The 19,291-nt window shown below is 35.6% G+C and overlaps 3 protein-coding genes across 7 annotated transcripts in view; 2 read left to right on the top strand and 1 right to left on the bottom strand.

Annotated features, from left to right (window-relative positions):
- Positions 1 to 18,645, top strand: part of socs7 (suppressor of cytokine signaling 7) — a 42,878-nt gene extending 24,233 nt beyond the window's left edge. The window contains 6 exon segments of one of the 2 annotated variants that reach the window (NM_001287077.1): positions 8,467 to 8,612; positions 9,052 to 9,220; positions 11,260 to 11,388; positions 13,247 to 13,382; positions 17,876 to 18,020; positions 18,114 to 18,645. In NM_001287077.1, the coding sequence (NP_001274006.1) occupies positions 8,467 to 8,612; positions 9,052 to 9,220; positions 11,260 to 11,388; positions 13,247 to 13,382; positions 17,876 to 17,996 (701 nt within the window). In that variant the 3' untranslated portion in view covers positions 17,997 to 18,020; positions 18,114 to 18,645. 2 annotated transcript variants of the gene reach the window in all.
- npepps (aminopeptidase puromycin sensitive) overlaps positions 1 to 19,291 on the top strand; it is a 302,499-nt gene that overhangs the window by 139,993 nt on the left and 143,215 nt on the right. The window lies entirely within an intron of this gene.
- Positions 1 to 19,291, bottom strand: part of gpr179 (G protein-coupled receptor 179) — a 99,394-nt gene that overhangs the window by 77,808 nt on the left and 2,295 nt on the right. For all 4 annotated transcript variants that reach the window (XM_087273305.1, XM_087273303.1, XM_087273304.1 and 1 more), the window contains exon 2: positions 17,934 to 18,061. The gene's annotated coding sequence lies outside the window, so the exon portion shown is untranslated. The remainder of the gene's footprint in view (positions 1 to 17,933; positions 18,062 to 19,291) is intronic.

The following is a 19,291-nucleotide window of genomic DNA, read 5'->3' as shown; positions in this document are numbered from 1 at the left end:
AGAGGAAGTGTGACTGAGAGGGTGCCTTAAGCTGTGTTTTAGTTCTATTGCTTAAAGGTACCATAGAATGCATTGATAAAATCACTGATAACTAAATAGAAGGTATGTGGCTTTAGTAAGTGCAGAAATTCATTTACGTGTCCATTTGAAACCCTAGGAATTGTCACTAAAATTAAATAGTCTGTTTTTACCATTTGGATGGATCAAGAATGTCAATAAGCTCTGCTCTGATTGTCTGTTTCATGGCGGTTTATACCGCAAACAGATATCTACTGTCTGGTGTGAATGCAGGAGCTGTGATGCACTGTAATACTTCAAAAAATATTTGAAAGGGAACCTATTGTGCAAAAATCACTTCTATAAAGGGTTTAAACACCATTTTCTGGCAACAGCCTAAATATAAGCTTCTAAAGATAAAAATGTAGTAATTACATTTTTTATAATCGCACATGATAAAAACATTCTGTGGAAACACTCCATTTGTATGTGTCATTAGAGGGGGGAAACCCCCGCCCATTAGTGACAATCTCTCCCTAATTAGCATAGGACATTAGTCTTATTTTTGAATCTGCCAAAGGTATCTGCCAAGGAATTTGTAGCTCCGCCCTCTTTTGAAAAAGCACAATCTCATTTAAATTTAAAGCAACAGTCACCAAAATGGCACACTTAGCATCAAATCCTAAAAAATGGCAAAGAGGTATAAAACATTATTTATTTGGTATTTGGAGCTGAAACTTCACACACTCTAGGGAAATCAAAGACTGATCTCACATCTGTGGTTTGGTCCATTTAGTCCAGACCAAGTGCAACAAATTATACATTGTAGCATTTTTCTGTCGCTTTTGGGTCCTTTTCACGCCACACTAATTGCTTTGGTCCAAACCAGTTGAAAAGAACCAAAATGCACATCACTCATTGGCCAGATGTTATTAAACATATTTCCTGAACTACTTTTCAATTGGTAGGAATTAACGTGCGGGAAGTAAACAAATCGGCAGACACAAAATGTTGCTTTTTAATATGGAGGGACGACTGCGCTAGTATAGTATACTATATAGTTTGTGTACATCATTTTAGACAAACTATATATATATGAGCAATGTCACACAAGTAGCAGTGCAGTGCTGATATACAGCCATATCTTGTGTGATATTACATTTATACAACAGTTCAATGGCACAATTGTGCATATAAATAATAAAATCAAACAAAGAGAGTCTAAAAACCCTTTTTTATTAGGAACTACTGTCTTCCGCCATTCATTTACATCTGCAGCTGATGTCAGAACAGCAAAAGCCATTACTAACGTCACTTTAGAGCTAGTGTTTGAATGACTATGTCTAAAGTGATCTTTTTAAGATTATAAGGCTGAACATGACATGAAATGCCATCCATCTACAGAGATATCTTCTTAGTGTTACAGTCTAAAGTATTTCTCTATTGCAATCGGGATTTCACAATAATTAACCCCGAAAATAACAACAAATTCACTACCAGCATGCTGTTGTGTTTGCGATAAGGAAAAACGCTAAACACATGCAGACTTTGCTTCTTTCTTTCTGCCAACACAACACACATTCCTGATATGCAAACGAATTGGTATAAATACAGCACACACTACAACATACAAAAGAGAGAGAATGACTTATAATATCACCTACAAATATACCTGCCAACAAGTCTCTGAAAATCCGGGAGACCGGGGGGGAGAGGGTGTTCGGGGGGTTGCAGCGGGTTTTGGGCGACCGCTTCGATCGGGTACTGTGCCAAAGTTGGCAACCCGGGGGTGTTTTAATTTACAGACTGTACCAAAGAGGGGGGTGAGTGAAATTATGGGAGGTTTTTAGGAAGAAATAAAAACGGGGTGGTTGCGGGAGACAGGTCTGAAATACGGGATACTTCCATGAAAAACGGAAGTGTTGGCAGGTGTGCTTACCAGTTTAATCTTGATATGATCTGCTATAGTTAGAAATTTGACTGTTATTTCTTCTAAGCGTAAGGGCTTATTATGCGGTTTTGTCACCATCTTGTGGATAGAAAATGTCAACCACCGCCCACAAGCTCTCTCAGAAATTGAATATTTTAAAATAGGCACTATTCTTACAAATAAACTGCATAGTTCTGTGTGTTGGCGTAGTAATACTCAGAGGTGAAAGGTAAAGAGGCCTTTGTGTAATGTTACTGGCGAAATATTGCACGGCTATCAGCCAATCAGATTTAAGAACCGATTCACACTACTACTAAATATTTCGAGAATGAAGCACGGCTGTGGCTGGAAAACAATGTGTTGATGCAATGCAAGTTGCAAAGGCGTATCGCAAGTCACTTCTGAATGAGGTGTGAGTTAATTTTGCCAAACTGCAACATGATTACTTTCCAGAAATACTACCAACGATCCATTAGGTAATGTTTTCCCTCTCTCTCAGTTTAAAATTGTTGGCAAAGCGCTGTCAACAAATATTTTCCTCCACATAATGCACAGAGCATCGGACTACAGAAGCTGGATTAGTCCAAAAAGGTGGAGTACTCTTGCGATTGGGTTTGTTCAGTTCGAATCCTGTTCTCACCACAAACGAACCACTCTAGGGTTCGTTTGAAAGCGTACCAAGACCACTTCTTCAAGGACATCATGGTACGCTTTTTTTGGTACTCGAGTGCAATTGCTACATTAAACGCCCTAGGCTGCCTTTAACACAACTAGATTGATTGTTTTGTTCCGAAACAGGGATTAACATTCTTACAATGTACAGGGATTAACATTGTTACAATGTTAATTTTTTTCTCGGTGCAGATTGTTTTCACATGGCAAAGTTTCTAAATGGACCAAAACAGTTAAAACAAGTCACTTGCAAGTAAACTTTCCTCACATTGGTCAGAGTTTCAGGTTTTATTCTTCAGAGTCCCACGGATTCTGCTCAGCCGTCACGTTGTTATTTTAATATATGATGATAAGAGATTATAAATGGAAAGGTGCACTTTAATTTTGACACATACAGACATCATCACCAAACATAAATCCAAAAGGTAAGACTGTCTTATACAGCCTCATTTCAGTTGTCAAGTTTTGTAACAATCTATCTATGGAATCGATCTATAAAAAACGTAACTGGCTAGAATTATGCATTGTAGGCTTAAATTATAGAGAAAACAGATAAACCGAAACTGCAGTCAGATCTACGTTGACCTTACTTTCGAGGTGTCAGTGCAGAAATGAACGAAACAATAGGCCTAATACAAGATTAAAATATGGAAAAGTTATCAGTTATCAATTTTCCTAACGAATAAACAGCTGTAATATTTCAGCATGCTTTCACTTTTGTAATCAACATGAAATGCACATTTACAGGTAGTAATGATGGCATTCCACCTTACTCATAATTCTCTTTTGATAGCCGTATATATGGCTATTAAATAGCCAAAATACACTGTAATATAGTCTGGTTCGTTATTTCGTTGGATCGTTTTGATTTCTCACTACAATTGATCCGCTCCAGAGTTAGTTTCAATCAAGCCGAGACCACTTAATTCAGGTGATCTCGGACTGATTGATTTGATGTGATCCGAGCATTGCTGGATTCATATACCAAACGAACTGCGCTAACTGAGCAAATGAGACTCTTTGTAAAAGGGACACTCTTGTAAAAAGGGACATAATAGGTTTCCTTTAACAGATTAAGTAGACGCCTTGTCAAATGACAATAGTTTCAACTTGAGTGGAGGAGTTGCAGTTGTATTTGGAAGTATTATACAGCATGACATAACAACAAACCAACCCCGGGTCAGAATTTTAGGCAGAGTTCACTGTGCCACACTGGTAGAGTGCATATGTTTGACAGGATTCACAACAACAGGCTAAGCGAAAACTGGCCATTTCTTTTTATCTGCAATTGAAAGTAAATGTCAGATAAATAAGTAGGCCCTGATAACAGAACTCTGTTTGTGATCCATATGGCTGTTCACATTACACAAGTGTTTAAAAAAACGACATTCTAAAGAGCTCCATTCTAAGCCCCACAGTGGAAAGTGAAACTGTATCTATGGTGACACGATCTGTGTTATGCCAACACGCACAGAGCATGCGTAAAAGAACAGAAAGAACGTAAATAGTTGATATCAAAGATGCATCGAAAGCAGACTTGAGTGCATTATTCGTTTGAAGTCCCAGAGGTCACTGCAGCTAAATTAATAATGAGGGAAGCACAACATTTTTCCATTGACTATTACAGGTCAGAGATTGAACTCGTTTAGGGGTTTCTCACTGCAAGTATGTGAAAATAAGGATGGTAAAAGTAAACATCCACATGAAAGTTGGAATGAAGCCTTAAAACTTCAGTTTTATTAGGCTGAAAATCTTTCAAATGAGTTTTAATTGTATTTTGCAAAGTATCTTTGTAAATCTTTTGCACATATTATATTAAAATCACAGCAATCTTTCTTGACCTTTCTTCCAAGGTGACCTGGTTTGCAAGAACGGTCTCAATGAGGACAAGTCCAATCTACAGTTGAAACCAGAAGTTTACATACGCAGTATAAAAATGCACATAAACATTTTTAAAAAGTCAAATGTTAATGTGACTAAACTTTTTTTCTTTTAGGTAAGTTAGGATTATCAAATTTGTTTCTGTTATACTTAATAGCAGAATAATGAGAGAGATATTTTTTGAGAAATTGTAAATTTTCTTGAAAGTCAAGTTTAGATACAATGAGATTATTATGCCCCTAGAAAAGCTCAGGTGATGGTGTCCAGGTTTTGGAAGTTTCTGATTGGCTAACTGACACCATTTGCGTTAACTGGAGGCACAACTGTAGAATAGTATTTAAGGAAAACCTCAAACACACTGCTTCCTTACAAGCCAGAATCAACAAAAAAGATATATTGCAATTTGCTGAATTACACTGGGATTTTTTGACATGTCCTGTGGTCTTATGGAACTAAGATTGAACTGTTTGGCCATAATGACCAGAGTTACATTTGGAGGACAAATGGAAAAGGTTACAAGCCTAGGAACACCATCCCAACTGTAAAGTATTGGGGCGGCATCATCATGTTGTGGAGCTGTTTTGCTGCCGGAGGGACTGGTCCACTTCAAAGCATAGATGGCATCATGTAGAAAGGACATTATGTCTGGCTGACATCAACCAGAAAATTAAAACTTGGCCACAAATGGGTCTTCCAAACAGACCATGACCCTATGCATACTGCCAAATTAGTTAAAATGTGCTTAGTGGGCTGAATATACTAAACAAAATGTATGTTTTGGAGTGGCCATCACACAGCCCTGAACTCAATCCTATAGAAAATTTGTGCGCAGTGTTGAAAAAGCTTGTGCGAGCAAGCCTACAAATCTGACTCAGTTACACCAATTCTGTCAGGAGGAATGGGCCAAAATTCCTTCAAACTATTGCGAAAAGCTTGTGGAACGATACCCAAAACATTTAACCAAAGTTATAGTTTAAAAGCAAAGCAAAAAAATTCCAAGGAAATGTAGGTAAACTTTTAACTGTTAAGAAATTAATAAAAAAAATCTCAAAGAAAAAATCTCTCATTATTCTGGCATTTAGCAAATGTAAATTATTTAGGTAATCCTAACGGACCTAAAATAGTAAATGTTTAGTATGATTTACCATCAGACATTTAAAAAAAAATGGTTATGTTCCTTTTTTTAGAGTGTATGTAAGCTTCTGGTTTCAATTGTATGTTTTCCTGCAATTTGTAAACAGCCAATATTAAAGAGCCCTCATTATGCATTATAAAAGGACATATTTTAGTTATTGGGATCGCCAACAACAGGCTGATATGCATGCAAGGTCAAAAAACACGTTCATTGCCTTACAATATTTATAAATTTTTACCAAATTATCCCAATGACTCTCATGATTTGTTCAGTGATTTGTTCCAAACCCCTCCTTTGTGTGACACTAATCTGCTGTGATTGGTCCAATGTCCCAGTCTGCGGTGATTGGATACATTACAAGCACTGATCTATATTAGATAAGTGATTACAAGCCGTGTGGAGCAATTACAAGTTACAACACACAAGTACATATTTCAAACAAACTTCAAAAAACAAGGCAACTATTTTAATCACACATACAGGTAGTGTAGGAAGGAGAAACACAGGATCTGGAGGAAGAAGAAACTGGTTCATATAAACAGCGTAACAGTTACTGACAAAGTTCCATACATTAATAGTCTTTGCTGATCCTTTAATAATAAACGGCTGGTGAGTCTCGCTTGGTAGGGTATTGTATTAATCATTAAAAAAATGACAGGAACAAACACAGCACACGGTTTGTTTCACAATGCTATTGTTGTGAAAATGAACTTTAACCCTTTATTCCCTACAGCCCAATCTCCATCTTTTAGTGATAGTAATCTTTGCGTCATGATCAATCCCATGATCCCCCGAAACTTGGCTAAGGGACAGGCGCGTTCGCGTTTTACCGGATCAGGTACTTATTATTTGGTGATGTCTCGTACCGACGTCGATGAGCAGACAAATGATCTGAACAGAAAACAAATAATTTATTCGGCTCTTTCGTTTAATCAATAGTTATAAACACTGTGCACTTTTATATTTAAACCTCAGCTGGATGTTTTCATTTACTTTTAGTTCTGTTACACACTACATGGAAGAACATTTTTAAAAACTTACACTCCTCGTAAAATAGGTCATCTTAATATTTAATTATCTGTACTAGATAGTAGAGGTTTTCCAGTTAAGGTTAACATTACTAAAGTAGTAGATTGTGATCAATCTCAATTCTATGTATGATTTTTCTGTTTGAAATAAATAAATCAAATCTCGACAACACATGGAAAATGATCAATAAAATTATCTCAACATTTCATTTAAACAGAAATGGCTGAAACAAAACTACTTTTTGCTTGCGGTAGTGGGTTGTAATGACAATATAAATTAAAGAATTCCCTTAGCCTACATTTTAATGGATAACAAACTCTGACATCACAAATAGTGTTCTGTTCTGATTTTATTTGTCATTTGCTTAAACAAGATTACTTGAGGAGGAAAAACTGTTTGAGGCTAAATATTCAACTCTTCCTTGTATAAACGGTTTTCTATTCTATGGCACCTTTGCAGTATGTATAAGATATAAAGGGTTATGACGGCAATATTAAAGATATGGTAACTTGTATGCATCAACTGTGACACATTGGCAGTTTATTTGGTATTTCATTAGAAATTTGTGGTGAACGGCATGTTCACACTTAGCATGTTTAGTTCAAGTAAAATTAACTGTTTGTGGTCGCTTGTGATTAGTGCACTGACAGATATGGCTTAACTGATTGTGGTGACCCAGATCCTCTGTTCTTTCCTCTATATGATATCAAAATGAAGGTGTAAAATGAAAATAATAGTCATGTGAAAAAATTATGACACCCTATGAAAGCCTGGGTATTTTGTAAGGTTTTTTAAAATATGGTTGTTTAATCTCAATTTTAACAATGCAGAAAGATTACGGTAACAATTAAACTGAAAAAAAACAACAACTTCAAGATCTTCTGTAAATGTAAATTCTACAAAAATGCATATTCTAACTAAGGAAAAAGTTAGCACAAAGGGTGGCACAGTGGGTAGCACATCGATCAATTGGCATTTCTGTGTGGAATTTGCATGTTCTCCCTGTGTTGACATGGGTTTCCTCAAAGGTGCTCCGGTGTACCCCACAGCCCAAAGACATGCGCTATAGGTGAATTGAACAAGCTAAATTGACCATAGTGTATGTGTGAGAATGCAAGAGCATATGGGTGTTTCCCAGTGTTGGGTTTGTGGCTGGAAGGGCATCCGCTGTGTAAAACAAATGCTGGATAAGTTGTCGGTTCATGCCGCTGTGGCGATCCCTGATTAATAAAGGGACAGTTGTTTTGAAAGCCCTTAGCTTGTAGATTATTTTACAGACAGTAGAATGGCTAATTTCAAAATCTTTTAAGATCTTTTTTAATCACTTACCCAGCTCAGACAGCTCTTTTGCTCTCACCTTGGTGCTCACTCTCACATCAACAGGAGAACAGCAAATAAATATTTAGAGGTTTAGAAAAGACAAGCCTCATCTGAAATGCTGAGCAACGATTTACTTAACCTTACAAAATACCCAGGCTTTCATAGGGTGTCCTAATTTTTTCACATGACTGTAAATATAATATCACTCACTGTTATGTTACATTTCCATATATATAGTTAAATAAGGTGGTTTATATAAATGTCAACAACATTTGAGCAACATTGCAGCATATCTGATTAAATGTTTATATCAAAATTTAAATAAAAAATGTTTAAATTTGTATTTTGCCAAGTTTTAAAGCTTCAAGTAGCTTTAAGTAATCTTTTAGGTAGAATTTTATATGGACTATCAGCCCTAGCAGGACTGTAGTTGTCCCTTACAGACCTAGTTTCAGTATTTATTGGTGCATTCAACTAAAAATGGTCATTTTTTGTGTCTCAGATGCTTTCTTCCGGGCACTTCCTCATTCAGCTGCATCACCAATGGAGAATCCAGCCCCTGCCAGACTAGCTCCGCCGCAAGTCATGTGCCCGCTAAGAGGGGCCGATTCCAGTAGCTTCACTGCCAGCCTGAGAGAGCTGGAGCGGGTGAGAGACAAATGACTGTAAATGGTGTAACATCACTGGGAATGTATATCTATAGACCCTTTTAAAGGGACAGTTCACCCAAAAATGAAAATGTACTCACTATTTACTAAGTGGTTTCAACTCTTTGCGTTTCTTTTCATGTTGAAAAAAAAAATGTTGAAATCTGGTAGCCACTAACTTTCTAAGTAGGAAAAAATGGAAGTTAAGAGTTACCGGTTTTCAACATTTTTCAAAATATCTTATTTTGTGTTCAACTGTAGAAACCCAAACAGATTTTGTACAAGTGAAGGGGAGTAAATGATTTTTCATTTTCGGGTGAACTAGCCCTTTGATTGTGCAACATAACTGTGGCTTCCTGTGGTTGTGGGTTTTGCATCTTTTCTCTAGAAGCAGTTTTTTTCAGCACTGTTGGTTTATCGGTCATTGTGTGTGTTTGCAGTGTGGCTGGTATTGGGGGCCGATGAACTGGGAGGATGCTGAAATGAAGCTGAGAGGGAAGCCTGATGGCTCGTTTTTGGTGCGGGACAGTTCAGACCCACGATACATCCTCAGCCTCAGCTTTCGCTCACAGGGAGTCACACACCACACGCGTATGGAGCACTACAGAGGTAAACATGCATATACGTAGCCATAAAAAGTGCATACTGTTTTTTTTTTCTTTTGGCTTATCAGACTTTAATGTGCAGTCAAAAGCACACAAAATCCTGTTTACAAACCACATCCTCATGTGGTTTGGAGTTTGATTGGTCAGCGTTGACTACACTGCCTAACAAGCATATTGCTTCATCACTTGAGTGACAGTTAAGGAAACACTTTAGTTTTGGGGGAAATAGGCTTATTTTACAAGTCATTTAGATTTAAATAGCTGAGTTTGACCATTTTTTTTATCCATTCAGCTGTGTTCTGGGTGGTGGGAGCATTTCTAGCTTAGCTTAGCATAAATCATTAATTTGGATTAGTACATTAGCACACAATAAAATTAAATATCAACAATTTTCCTATTTGTAGTTTGGACTCCTCTGTAGTAACATTGTGTGTTCTAAGTGCAACACAAAACTAAAAGTTGCTAGGAACTATACTCTCTCAAAATTACTGAATTATTAAAATTATTAAATTTTTAAAGCAAGATGCTAATGGTTTTCAGTACCGAGTTGTGGCTGGAAGCTATGAAAAACATATGCTGGAATAGTTGGCGGTTCATTCTGCTGTTCATTCCACGATTTCTGAAATAGAGACTAGGCCAAGGGAAAATGAATGAATGAATGCTAATGGTCTAATTTAATTCAATGATTTGTGCTAAGCTAAGCTAAAAGTGCTCCTGCCAAATCTGGAGATTGGCTGAGTGGAATCAAAAAAATTTTAAAACTCAATTATTTACTCGTAAAATGAGCCTGTTTCCAAAAAGAGCGTTCCTTTAAGTTCATTGCACAATAATCCAAACTTTATTCTGAATTTTTGCACACAACCTCAGATTGTCAATCATATATACACAATGGCTCCAAAACATTCAGCCATGACTAAATTCAGATTGGGTTACATTTTTTCTTCATTCAGAGCTGCCATAGAAGCAACAGGCAAAAGCTAGAATGGCACCTGACAAAAATGAATCCACTTCGTCTCGAAGCACATTGCACTTTATGACTAACAAAGTGTGTAATATAAAGACTACTGTAGCCTTCCACATGCCTCATAACTTTCCCACAATGTGTACAGTATGTGTCCATAGATTTGACATACTGCTAGTCTCTGTTCAGGGTCAGTTTAATTCAATGGACACAATATTTCCTCTTTCTTAAGCATCTCTGCATGAAAATTTCGTTTTGATTGCGCTTTAATAAAAGTATTTGCAACGGACTCATAAATACGCACCAAACTCAATGTGCAAGGTTTCTAACAAATACGAAAAGCGGATATGGAAATTTCTGACTTCAATGTGCAAAAACATTCTTAAAAGTCAGATTGGAGAATCAAAATGAGTCATTAAAACTTTTCATACTCCTATTTTTAACTATTTCTGAAAAAAGCAAAACCTGTTTAAAAAGGATAAAAAAATAAAAGAATAAAATCAATTAATAGAAGAAAAAAAAATTAAACAGCAAGTGTTAACATGGCAAATGCATTTTAGGCTGACTAACTGCAGATATTATTGGTGGTCTTATTCATATTTTTGGTTTCTTTTTTGTCAATAAATTATTTTTTACATAAAAAACATTAAAAAATTACAGCCTTTTACCATTTCAAGTAAATAAATGGCTGTGAAGATTGACCAAATGGTTTTTTTCTTAGTTGTTGTCTTGAGTAAGAAAACAAATTTTTCTTACTGTCATTTTTATCTATTATTTAAGTTTATCCATTAAAATATTTTGATACGGTATATATATATATATATATATATATATATATATTATATTATTATATATATATGAAGTTTGCATGTTCTCCCCGGGTTGGTGTGGAAATATTAATGCATATGATATATTAATTAAATAAATTATATGTAATTATATAATTTATATTATAACAATATCATTTGCAAAAAAAATATTTGAACAATGTAGAAAAAAGTCATAATTAAAAAATCAATATAAAAGTCTCCAAGTGATCCTTTTGTTCACTACATTTCTTTTCCCGGTCTTTAACCTTTCAGGAACCTTCAGTTTATGGTGCCACCCTAAGTTTGAGGATCGCTGTCATTCTGTGGTGGAGTTCATCGAGCGAGCCATTATGCACTCAAAAAATGGGAAATTCCTCTACTTCCTACGTTCACGTGTACCTGGTATGAATACAGACATACTGCTTATCTGATAGGACACTGGCAGACAAGTTTCTCAACTACTATTGTTGAATCAAAAGGAAAAGGAAAAGTGCATGGAATGCAAAAATAGGATATCAAGTAACCTAGTTACTCAAAAATGTAAAACTCAAGAATCGTGTAGTTTCAACTCAATTTTAAAAAGTAGTTTGAACAAACAGTAATTTGAGTGTTTGCTGAAAGGAGCAGGGGGCAATTTTTGTGTTTAGTCCACTGTTGTTTTAGGTTGATTTATGAACTAGCATATAACATTTTGAATTCTCTTTTATATTTAGTTTTCATTTGTTGTATTTTGATGTGCACTTTTTGTCATGTAATAAGTTTTTGCTTAAATTTATTTTTTAGTAAGTCCAGCCAAGGCAATGTTTCAAGCGATGTTTCATTTCAATTAATAGTATCTTCATTCAGGGCATTTTCAGACCCGTTTCTAAAAATTAGGACTTAAATTGCTACATTTTAGCATTTTCTTCTTGATTAAATTTGCTTTCACATCGCAACTTTTCAAAGTGCAACAACATGTTTTTATTCAAGCAACATGCGAGTACACTGCCCTCTCATTGGCCATTATGCACCTGTTTATGTTCCTCTCTCTGTGTCATCCATCAAGATGGACTGGCAGGTTCTTTAACTGTAGCCGTTGTGCATGTATTTAGCCATCATTCCTGCTGGGGCTGATACATTTTAGCATTTACATGTACAGCTTTGGAAAAAATTAAAAGCCAAAGTTATTATTCATTTTTTGGATTTTACCTTTAATAAGCATGCGTTCATCTGAGTAGACTGTTAATTTAGGTTTTATTATTATACAACTGATTTTGTGTCAAAAAATATCTTGAATTTACTTGAAGAAAATAACAATATGTACATTATGCTCTTTATCAGACCTGACTTGTTGCAAAAATAGATGAACATTTACAGTATAACTTAGCTGTCTATAATTAGGGCTGTATTCTCATTATTTGATGTCAGAAAATTGTGTTTTGTACTGGCAATTGAGATTTTCTGTTAAATAAATGTTCTAAGTGATATTCTTCTAAGTTTTTAAATAAAAAAATCAAATAAAACACAAATGACAAAATAAAAAAAGAAAATGACAATATATATAATATATACATACATGAAGTGTACATTTACAATATATTTACAGTATATGTTAAATGTACTAATCATGATGTCTTATTTAATGTCAGAAAACATTAACTGTTTTATACAGACCTTTTGAAATTTTCTGCAAATAAATGCTTTACGTAATATTGTAAGGAATATATGTTGCCAGTATTTTATAAAATAAAACACAAATTAACATTTTAATTAAAACACAAACCTATTAATCAAAAGTTCTCTTAATTTTTTTCAGAGCTATATACTGTATATATTAGCCAGGAATCACGGCATTTTTAAGCCATCATTATTACAATGGATATAAAAGAGCATTTACACAACATTTAATGAGGAAGTAGTGTCTTTTGGTTATCATCTGTAATGTGCTCATGCACGGATAAGACACTGCTGCACTTTATGTGACATTATCTGTAATGAATAATGATACCCTTTGATTGTTGGTCCGTTGGCTTGGATTGATTTCTCAAACCGAATCACTTCAGATTTTTTCACTTCATTGCTTTATTTTATTTTTTAGGTAAATATCTGATGTGAAAATGCCTTAACAATTTTAGTACACAGTATAATAGCAACTGTTGGTTATACTTAAGTGCTTGTGGCTGGACTATGCACAGAAGTGGTAGAGTTTATTTTATTTGTAAAGACCAAATATAAGAAATGAAAGGTCAGAACTGAAATGGTGTATGTGTGTATGTTTCAGGGTTGCCCCCCACCCCTGTACAGCTGCTTTATCCAGTCTCACGCTTCAGCAATGTAAAATCCCTCCAGCATCTGTGCCGTTTCTGCATCCGACAGCTTGTCCGCATAGACCACATCCAGGAGCTGCCTCTGCCCAAGTATGACTCACTCACACTTCACATTAATTGGCTGATTTAGATTCATCATACACTAGCATTCAAAAGTTTGGTGTGTGTATATTATTTTCAGTCATTTTTAATTCTCACTGAAGATACAATTTAGCAAAAATGTATTAAAACTGCAATATAGTGAAATATCAGTTCGATTTAAAATAACAGTTTTCATTTGTAATATATTTTAAAATACAATTTATCCCCGCTAAAGCTGAATGTAAACCTTAAGAAATCCTTCTAATATGATGATTTGCTGTTCATAATACATTTCTTCTTATTGTTGAAAACTGTAATATTTGTTTAATGGAGAAATTGGTTAAAAGATCAGCATCTCTTTAATTTTTTTTAACATTATTTTTTATTTATTGGTATTTCACAAGACAATACATGGTAGTAAATAATACAAAATAACAAAAATTCCTGACAGTCTTGGTTTTCTTACTTTCCCACTGTCACCTTTTTAAATCAGGGGTGTCCAAACTTGGTCCTGGAGGGCCGGTGTCCTTGAGAGTTTAGCTCCAAGCCTCCAACCCTAATCAAACATACCTAAACCAGCTAACCAAGCTCTTACTGGATATACTAGAAACTTCCTGGCAGGTGTGTTGAGGCACGTTGGAACTACACTCAGCAGAACACCAGCCCTCCAGGTCTGAGTTTGGACACTCCTGGTTTAAATAGATTAAAAATCTTGCCAGGGAGTCAATATTCAACATTAGTTAACTAAACTAATTAGAGCTGACTAATTCAAAAAAATATTAGAGCTGATATCAGCAGAACAAGGTAAGCCTTTTATATGGTCTTGTAAAAAGATTTGAGAGATCCTGCTAGTAACCATCTTAACATCAAGTTTTATGCAACTAAAATTTATCGAATCCACATGTTTAATTCAAGTCTTTAATGTCAAAATTGTCGAATCAGAATATTCATTTTTATAATCTCCATATATGTATGTGTAATATGTACATAGCTGTTACAATTTTTTTAAAAACCATGTTCATTTTTGTGACAGTACTGTATGTAAAATATACGTGAATTCACAGAGAGAGAGAGAGATTGTATGTGTAAATTTGTGTATAAATATATATATATATATATATATATATATATATATATATATATATATATATATATATATATATAGTAATGCTACTCAAATAATAGCTCAAATTGAAATACTTCAAAAAGCTTCCAACTCATTGCTAAACTTAAAATGGAGACATTTTAAAAGTAGAAAATATAAAAGGGATTGCTAGTGTTACAAGACCAAAGAACTTATATAATTATATATGTATATAATAATGCAGAATATAGAAAAGATACGTTTTATATACAGGGATGTACATAACTATTGTGCAGGTGCTCATGCACGATTAAAATAAAGAATGCAGACCAGATAGGGTATTAGAAGTGCTTTTTTGTACCAGATTTAATTCATTTAGATGCGATTCAAATGAACGGCACAGGACATAGCTCATGCAACTTTACCATTCTTGTAGTTTGGAGGAAGACTGCAAAATAAAGCTGGTCTTTGTGTGTATAAACAGAGTTGAGGTCACACCCACGAACTGTAACTGAATCCGTCTGAAAGGGGTGTTCTGGGGCCTCATGTTCGAAGACTTGCGTTGAAATCTTACTAAAACATTGCGTACGCACAAAGCTGTAAATGTGCGTACGCAGTAAAAAATTCAGATGTATGAAACACTGCATGTGCAGTGCACATAAAACTGAGCGCACGTGCACAAAACCCCACCCTGCCTCCTCCCCCGTATGAATATGCTAATTACTATACTTAGGCAAAACCCAACGAAAAAGCAATGCCAAAAGCAAGCAAAAAGAGAAACTTTGAACAGAATGTGATTTGGAGGTGCTGCTTTCAGAGGTAGACCGGAGAAAAACTGTGTTATTTGCAAGTTTGTCCTCCGGAATTAATAACAAAAGAAAAAAAATAGAGTGGGAGAGTTTAGCTGATGCGGTTAACACAGTTGGGATTGAACATCGCACTGAGTGGATTTAAAAAAAGAAACATTGCGATGTAAAGGTGTAAAATTTTGTAGTATCTTTAACAGCATGAGTGGCGTAGCTTGTAAAACGCATGGCAACATCTGTTGACACGTTCAAACATGAACTCGGTTTGAATTCAGCGTCTGATGAAGACGTTCTTCTTTTTTCCCCCTGCTACATATCAGATTTTGGCTACTCTTCATCACAAGGAAGACAAGTAGGAATTATCAAAAAGTCTGTGCAGCATATATTATTTGCACATTTATTAAACGGAAATGTTTCTGATTCACCTATACAAATTCGTCTTCAGATAGTGCCTTTTTAGCAATGTGCGTGCAGTAGATCACTCTGATTACATTGGGAAAAACGGCGACCTCTGCAAATTGCGCTTTAATATTTGGCTGGTCAACTGCTTGGTTTGAAAACCTGTTAGGTAAACTCTGGCTGTGGATCAAGGAAATAGCTATTCTTCAATTGCTTTTCCTACTGTTGTACTATCTATGCATCCACAGTATGAAATGTTTTACTCAACATTTGACCCACGCCCATGACGAAGAAATGAAAGTTCCAACCAGAACAGAATATAATCTATAAGAAATCCATGGACTTTAGCGGCATGTTTGTTCCTGTGTCAACATGTCGTTTGTAAATATAGACAGTAAAAACAGAGCAAGTACTATGAGCCTGTAACCATAATACATTACAAGAATGAACTTTTTTTTGTGTATAAATTTATATATTGTGAGAGTTTTTTGATAACTCTCAAAGGGGGAACTGTAGAAGGATAAATTTATTATCGACAGTAATGCAAAGTGTTAGTTTCACAGCACACCTGTTTTTCTCTTTTCGGTCAACTGGTTAGGCGGTTTCTGTCACTATAACATGATGAGACCAGGCCTGAAAAAGCAGTTTACCCTGCTGACCACAACACTTCATTTGCATCTGACCCCACCTACATGCTGTAAAATGTATAAATGTATAGTGTTTTGCTGTGCAGTTTAGAGTTTGCTTTCGATGACGCCACAGCCACGCTGAGTTCTTCTTATTAAAAAGGATTCTGCTTTGAAGACAACCGAAAGATTCTCCCTGGTTTTTTGGGCCCTTAGAAGTTTACAACAGTATGGAAACCTTATATACCTGCTAGACATGCGGATGAACCTGTCCCATACAGCTGCCATTACACGGTTCAAAGACACTTTGCAATTTTGCAGTGTGCAATTTAACACAAGTGCCTCTAGGAGTCGCCAATGGAAATATAACAAACACACACAAGAAATGTGTGTACATACGCCAGACATGAAGTTGGCGTGGACCAACCCACATTCTGACGTTCATTTCATCGTTAGTAAATCCAAAGTGAGCCTGAAATCTGGCGTACACTAATTTTTTGTTTGTATTTGCATTAATACATGAGACTTCTGGTGTGCAGATCATGCAAATTCTGGGACGGTTCATATCGCACCAAATCATGGAAGTGAGCTGCTATTAGGCGATTGTTCACCCAAAAAATCTGTCGTCATTTATTTACCCTTCACTCGTTCAAAACCTATTTAAGTTTCATTCTTCTGTTGAACACAAATATAAGATATTTTAAAAAATGCTGGTAGCTGGCACTCATTGACTTTCATAGTACTTTTTTTTGATGGGCCACATAGCATTCTTCAAAATATATTCTTTTGTATTCAGAGAAAAAAGAAACAAAGTACAAACAGTGAATTTAGGCGTTTAATCACTAATTTGTCTGGCACGCATCACTGACGTGTTTTAAACTGAGAGAAAGTTTATCTATTTTGCACAACATCAGCTAAAAAACAAGTCATCTTGTTCATTTGAACTTTTACATTCATGATAAACAGACTATGTAAAACGTACATTTTTAAAGTCTACAGTTCAAACTTGAGTGTGTTAGTGGTTGGTGGGCGTCAATCGAACTCTGGTGCGAACCAGGCAATCAAGCCAAATGTGAAAGCACCAACTGATCCTGCATATAGATAACTAAAATGTGACAGTATATGCATATCACATATATAAAATACAAGTTCATGTTTATATACAAAATAGATATAAAAGTGCAATATATAGCATATTCCAACATTTCATTTAAATGGGAGTTTATATGGCGTGGCTGTGCCAAGCAAGATCTCCAGGTGCTCATTTGAGACCTGGACCAAAAAATGTATGCAAGTTGGCATATAACGCAGGTATGTTGTGGGTTCAAGTCCTGACTTTTTCCAAATCCCATCCCCAGCTATTTCCAATTTCACTTCCTGTCAGTATATGCTGTTCTATCATTACAAAAAGCAAACTACTCAGTTATGCACATTCGTTTTTTATGCGTATTTTAAAAACTGATGCACATCTACAGTAGTGATTCCATCAACCGTTTTTAATGTGCATATTCAAAGTGTGCAAAAAATAGGTGTATGGAAATATAGCTAAAGTGTCAATAAAGAATAACTCATATTATTTTGTTTCAGACCGCTCATTGTCTACTTGAGGAAGTTCTATTACTATGATCCAGAGGAAGAGATGTACCTGTCAATCAAAGGCATGCGCCAGGCAGCAGGAGTGGAACAGGAAGCAGAGTCTGAAACATAGCCAGCCGGATCGGTCCGTTTCACTGTAAGCGCCTTCAGCTATGAAGTTCCACGTTACTCAATGTCCTGCAGACAAAAAAAAAAACGTTTAACAAAACACAAATGGATTGTTTTGCAGAATTTCTATGTGTGGATATTGGATGGAACAGCGCATGGACACTTCCTGGTGCACAGCTCCCTGCCAGTCTTCCAGCAGACGCCAATGAACATCAGCCGACTGGCATCTCCTCTTTGACCAATATCGGACAGAGGGAGATCAGAGGAGTGCTGGAATACTGTCTATGTTGAGCAGGCAAATCAAATTCAGAGACTTTGACTTGATCGACAAAGGACTCGAAAGACTGCTAAAAGTGGACTTCAAATATTAAATTAAATAAGATACGGACTGAGGACATTTGACTTGGGGTACTAGCAAACGCCTTCATCTGTAGGTTATATTACGCTGGAGTTTTTAAAAACTGGCCAGTTTGTGAATCCGTCTCTGTTTGGTTCTTCTTTCTTTCCTCATCAGGCCCCCTTGCCCTGGGTGGAGTGTGTGACCCCTTTATTTGTTCTTTCCCTGATTGTAACTTCAGTCTGATCAGGCCACATGAACTGTATTTTGAGTAAAAGACAAAGTAAACTTGAAAATAAGTGCTGGTATATTTGATTACTTATTCCACGCTATATATAATTTTGGTCATTATTCGCGCTGATATCTACATTGGATGGATCCAGTTTTTCTAAAAGAAAAGGTTTTAGAGATGAAAAAAAAACTCCATTCATTTGATCCATAGAGGAAAGTGATTTTTAACACTACCCGATAGACATTTAAAGACAGGCCTGTTGTAAGGTTTGATTGAATATGACTTTGTTTAACCTGTCTGCTACATGAACTTTGAGAAAAATATAAGAAAAACTATATTACAGAAGAGAAAAATATATTAAGCACAGTTGCAGCAAAGTCTGTCAAACATGTTTAATTAAGTGATTGCTTGATGATTTTACCAGCAATATTAATGATAATAATTATTATAACCTTTTTTTACCACGAAAAAAGCACGATAAGATTAAAAGATCTTTTACAAGAGTGTCCTGAACAAGATTATGCAGCATAGACCATGTTGAGGGATTTGAACAAAACCAATGGCCCCAACGTATTTCAAATTCCCTAACGAATTATAATTTCTGTAGCTTCCGAGAATCCAAAACATATAGATAAATAATGTTATGCTAGCCGTTTTAACATTAAGTTATGATTGAATCGCCTCTAGTTGAAGTTATGAACTAGTTTGATTAGCAGAAAATGTTTATGGG

This window comes from Danio rerio, chromosome 11 (assembly GCF_052040795.2).
Source record: "Danio rerio strain M-AB ecotype USA chromosome 11, GRCz13ab, whole genome shotgun sequence".
NCBI classification, from domain to species: domain Eukaryota; kingdom Metazoa; phylum Chordata; class Actinopteri; order Cypriniformes; family Danionidae; genus Danio; species Danio rerio.
Note: the sequence above shows the minus strand (reverse complement) of the source record. Positions and strands in the feature narration are given on the sequence as shown.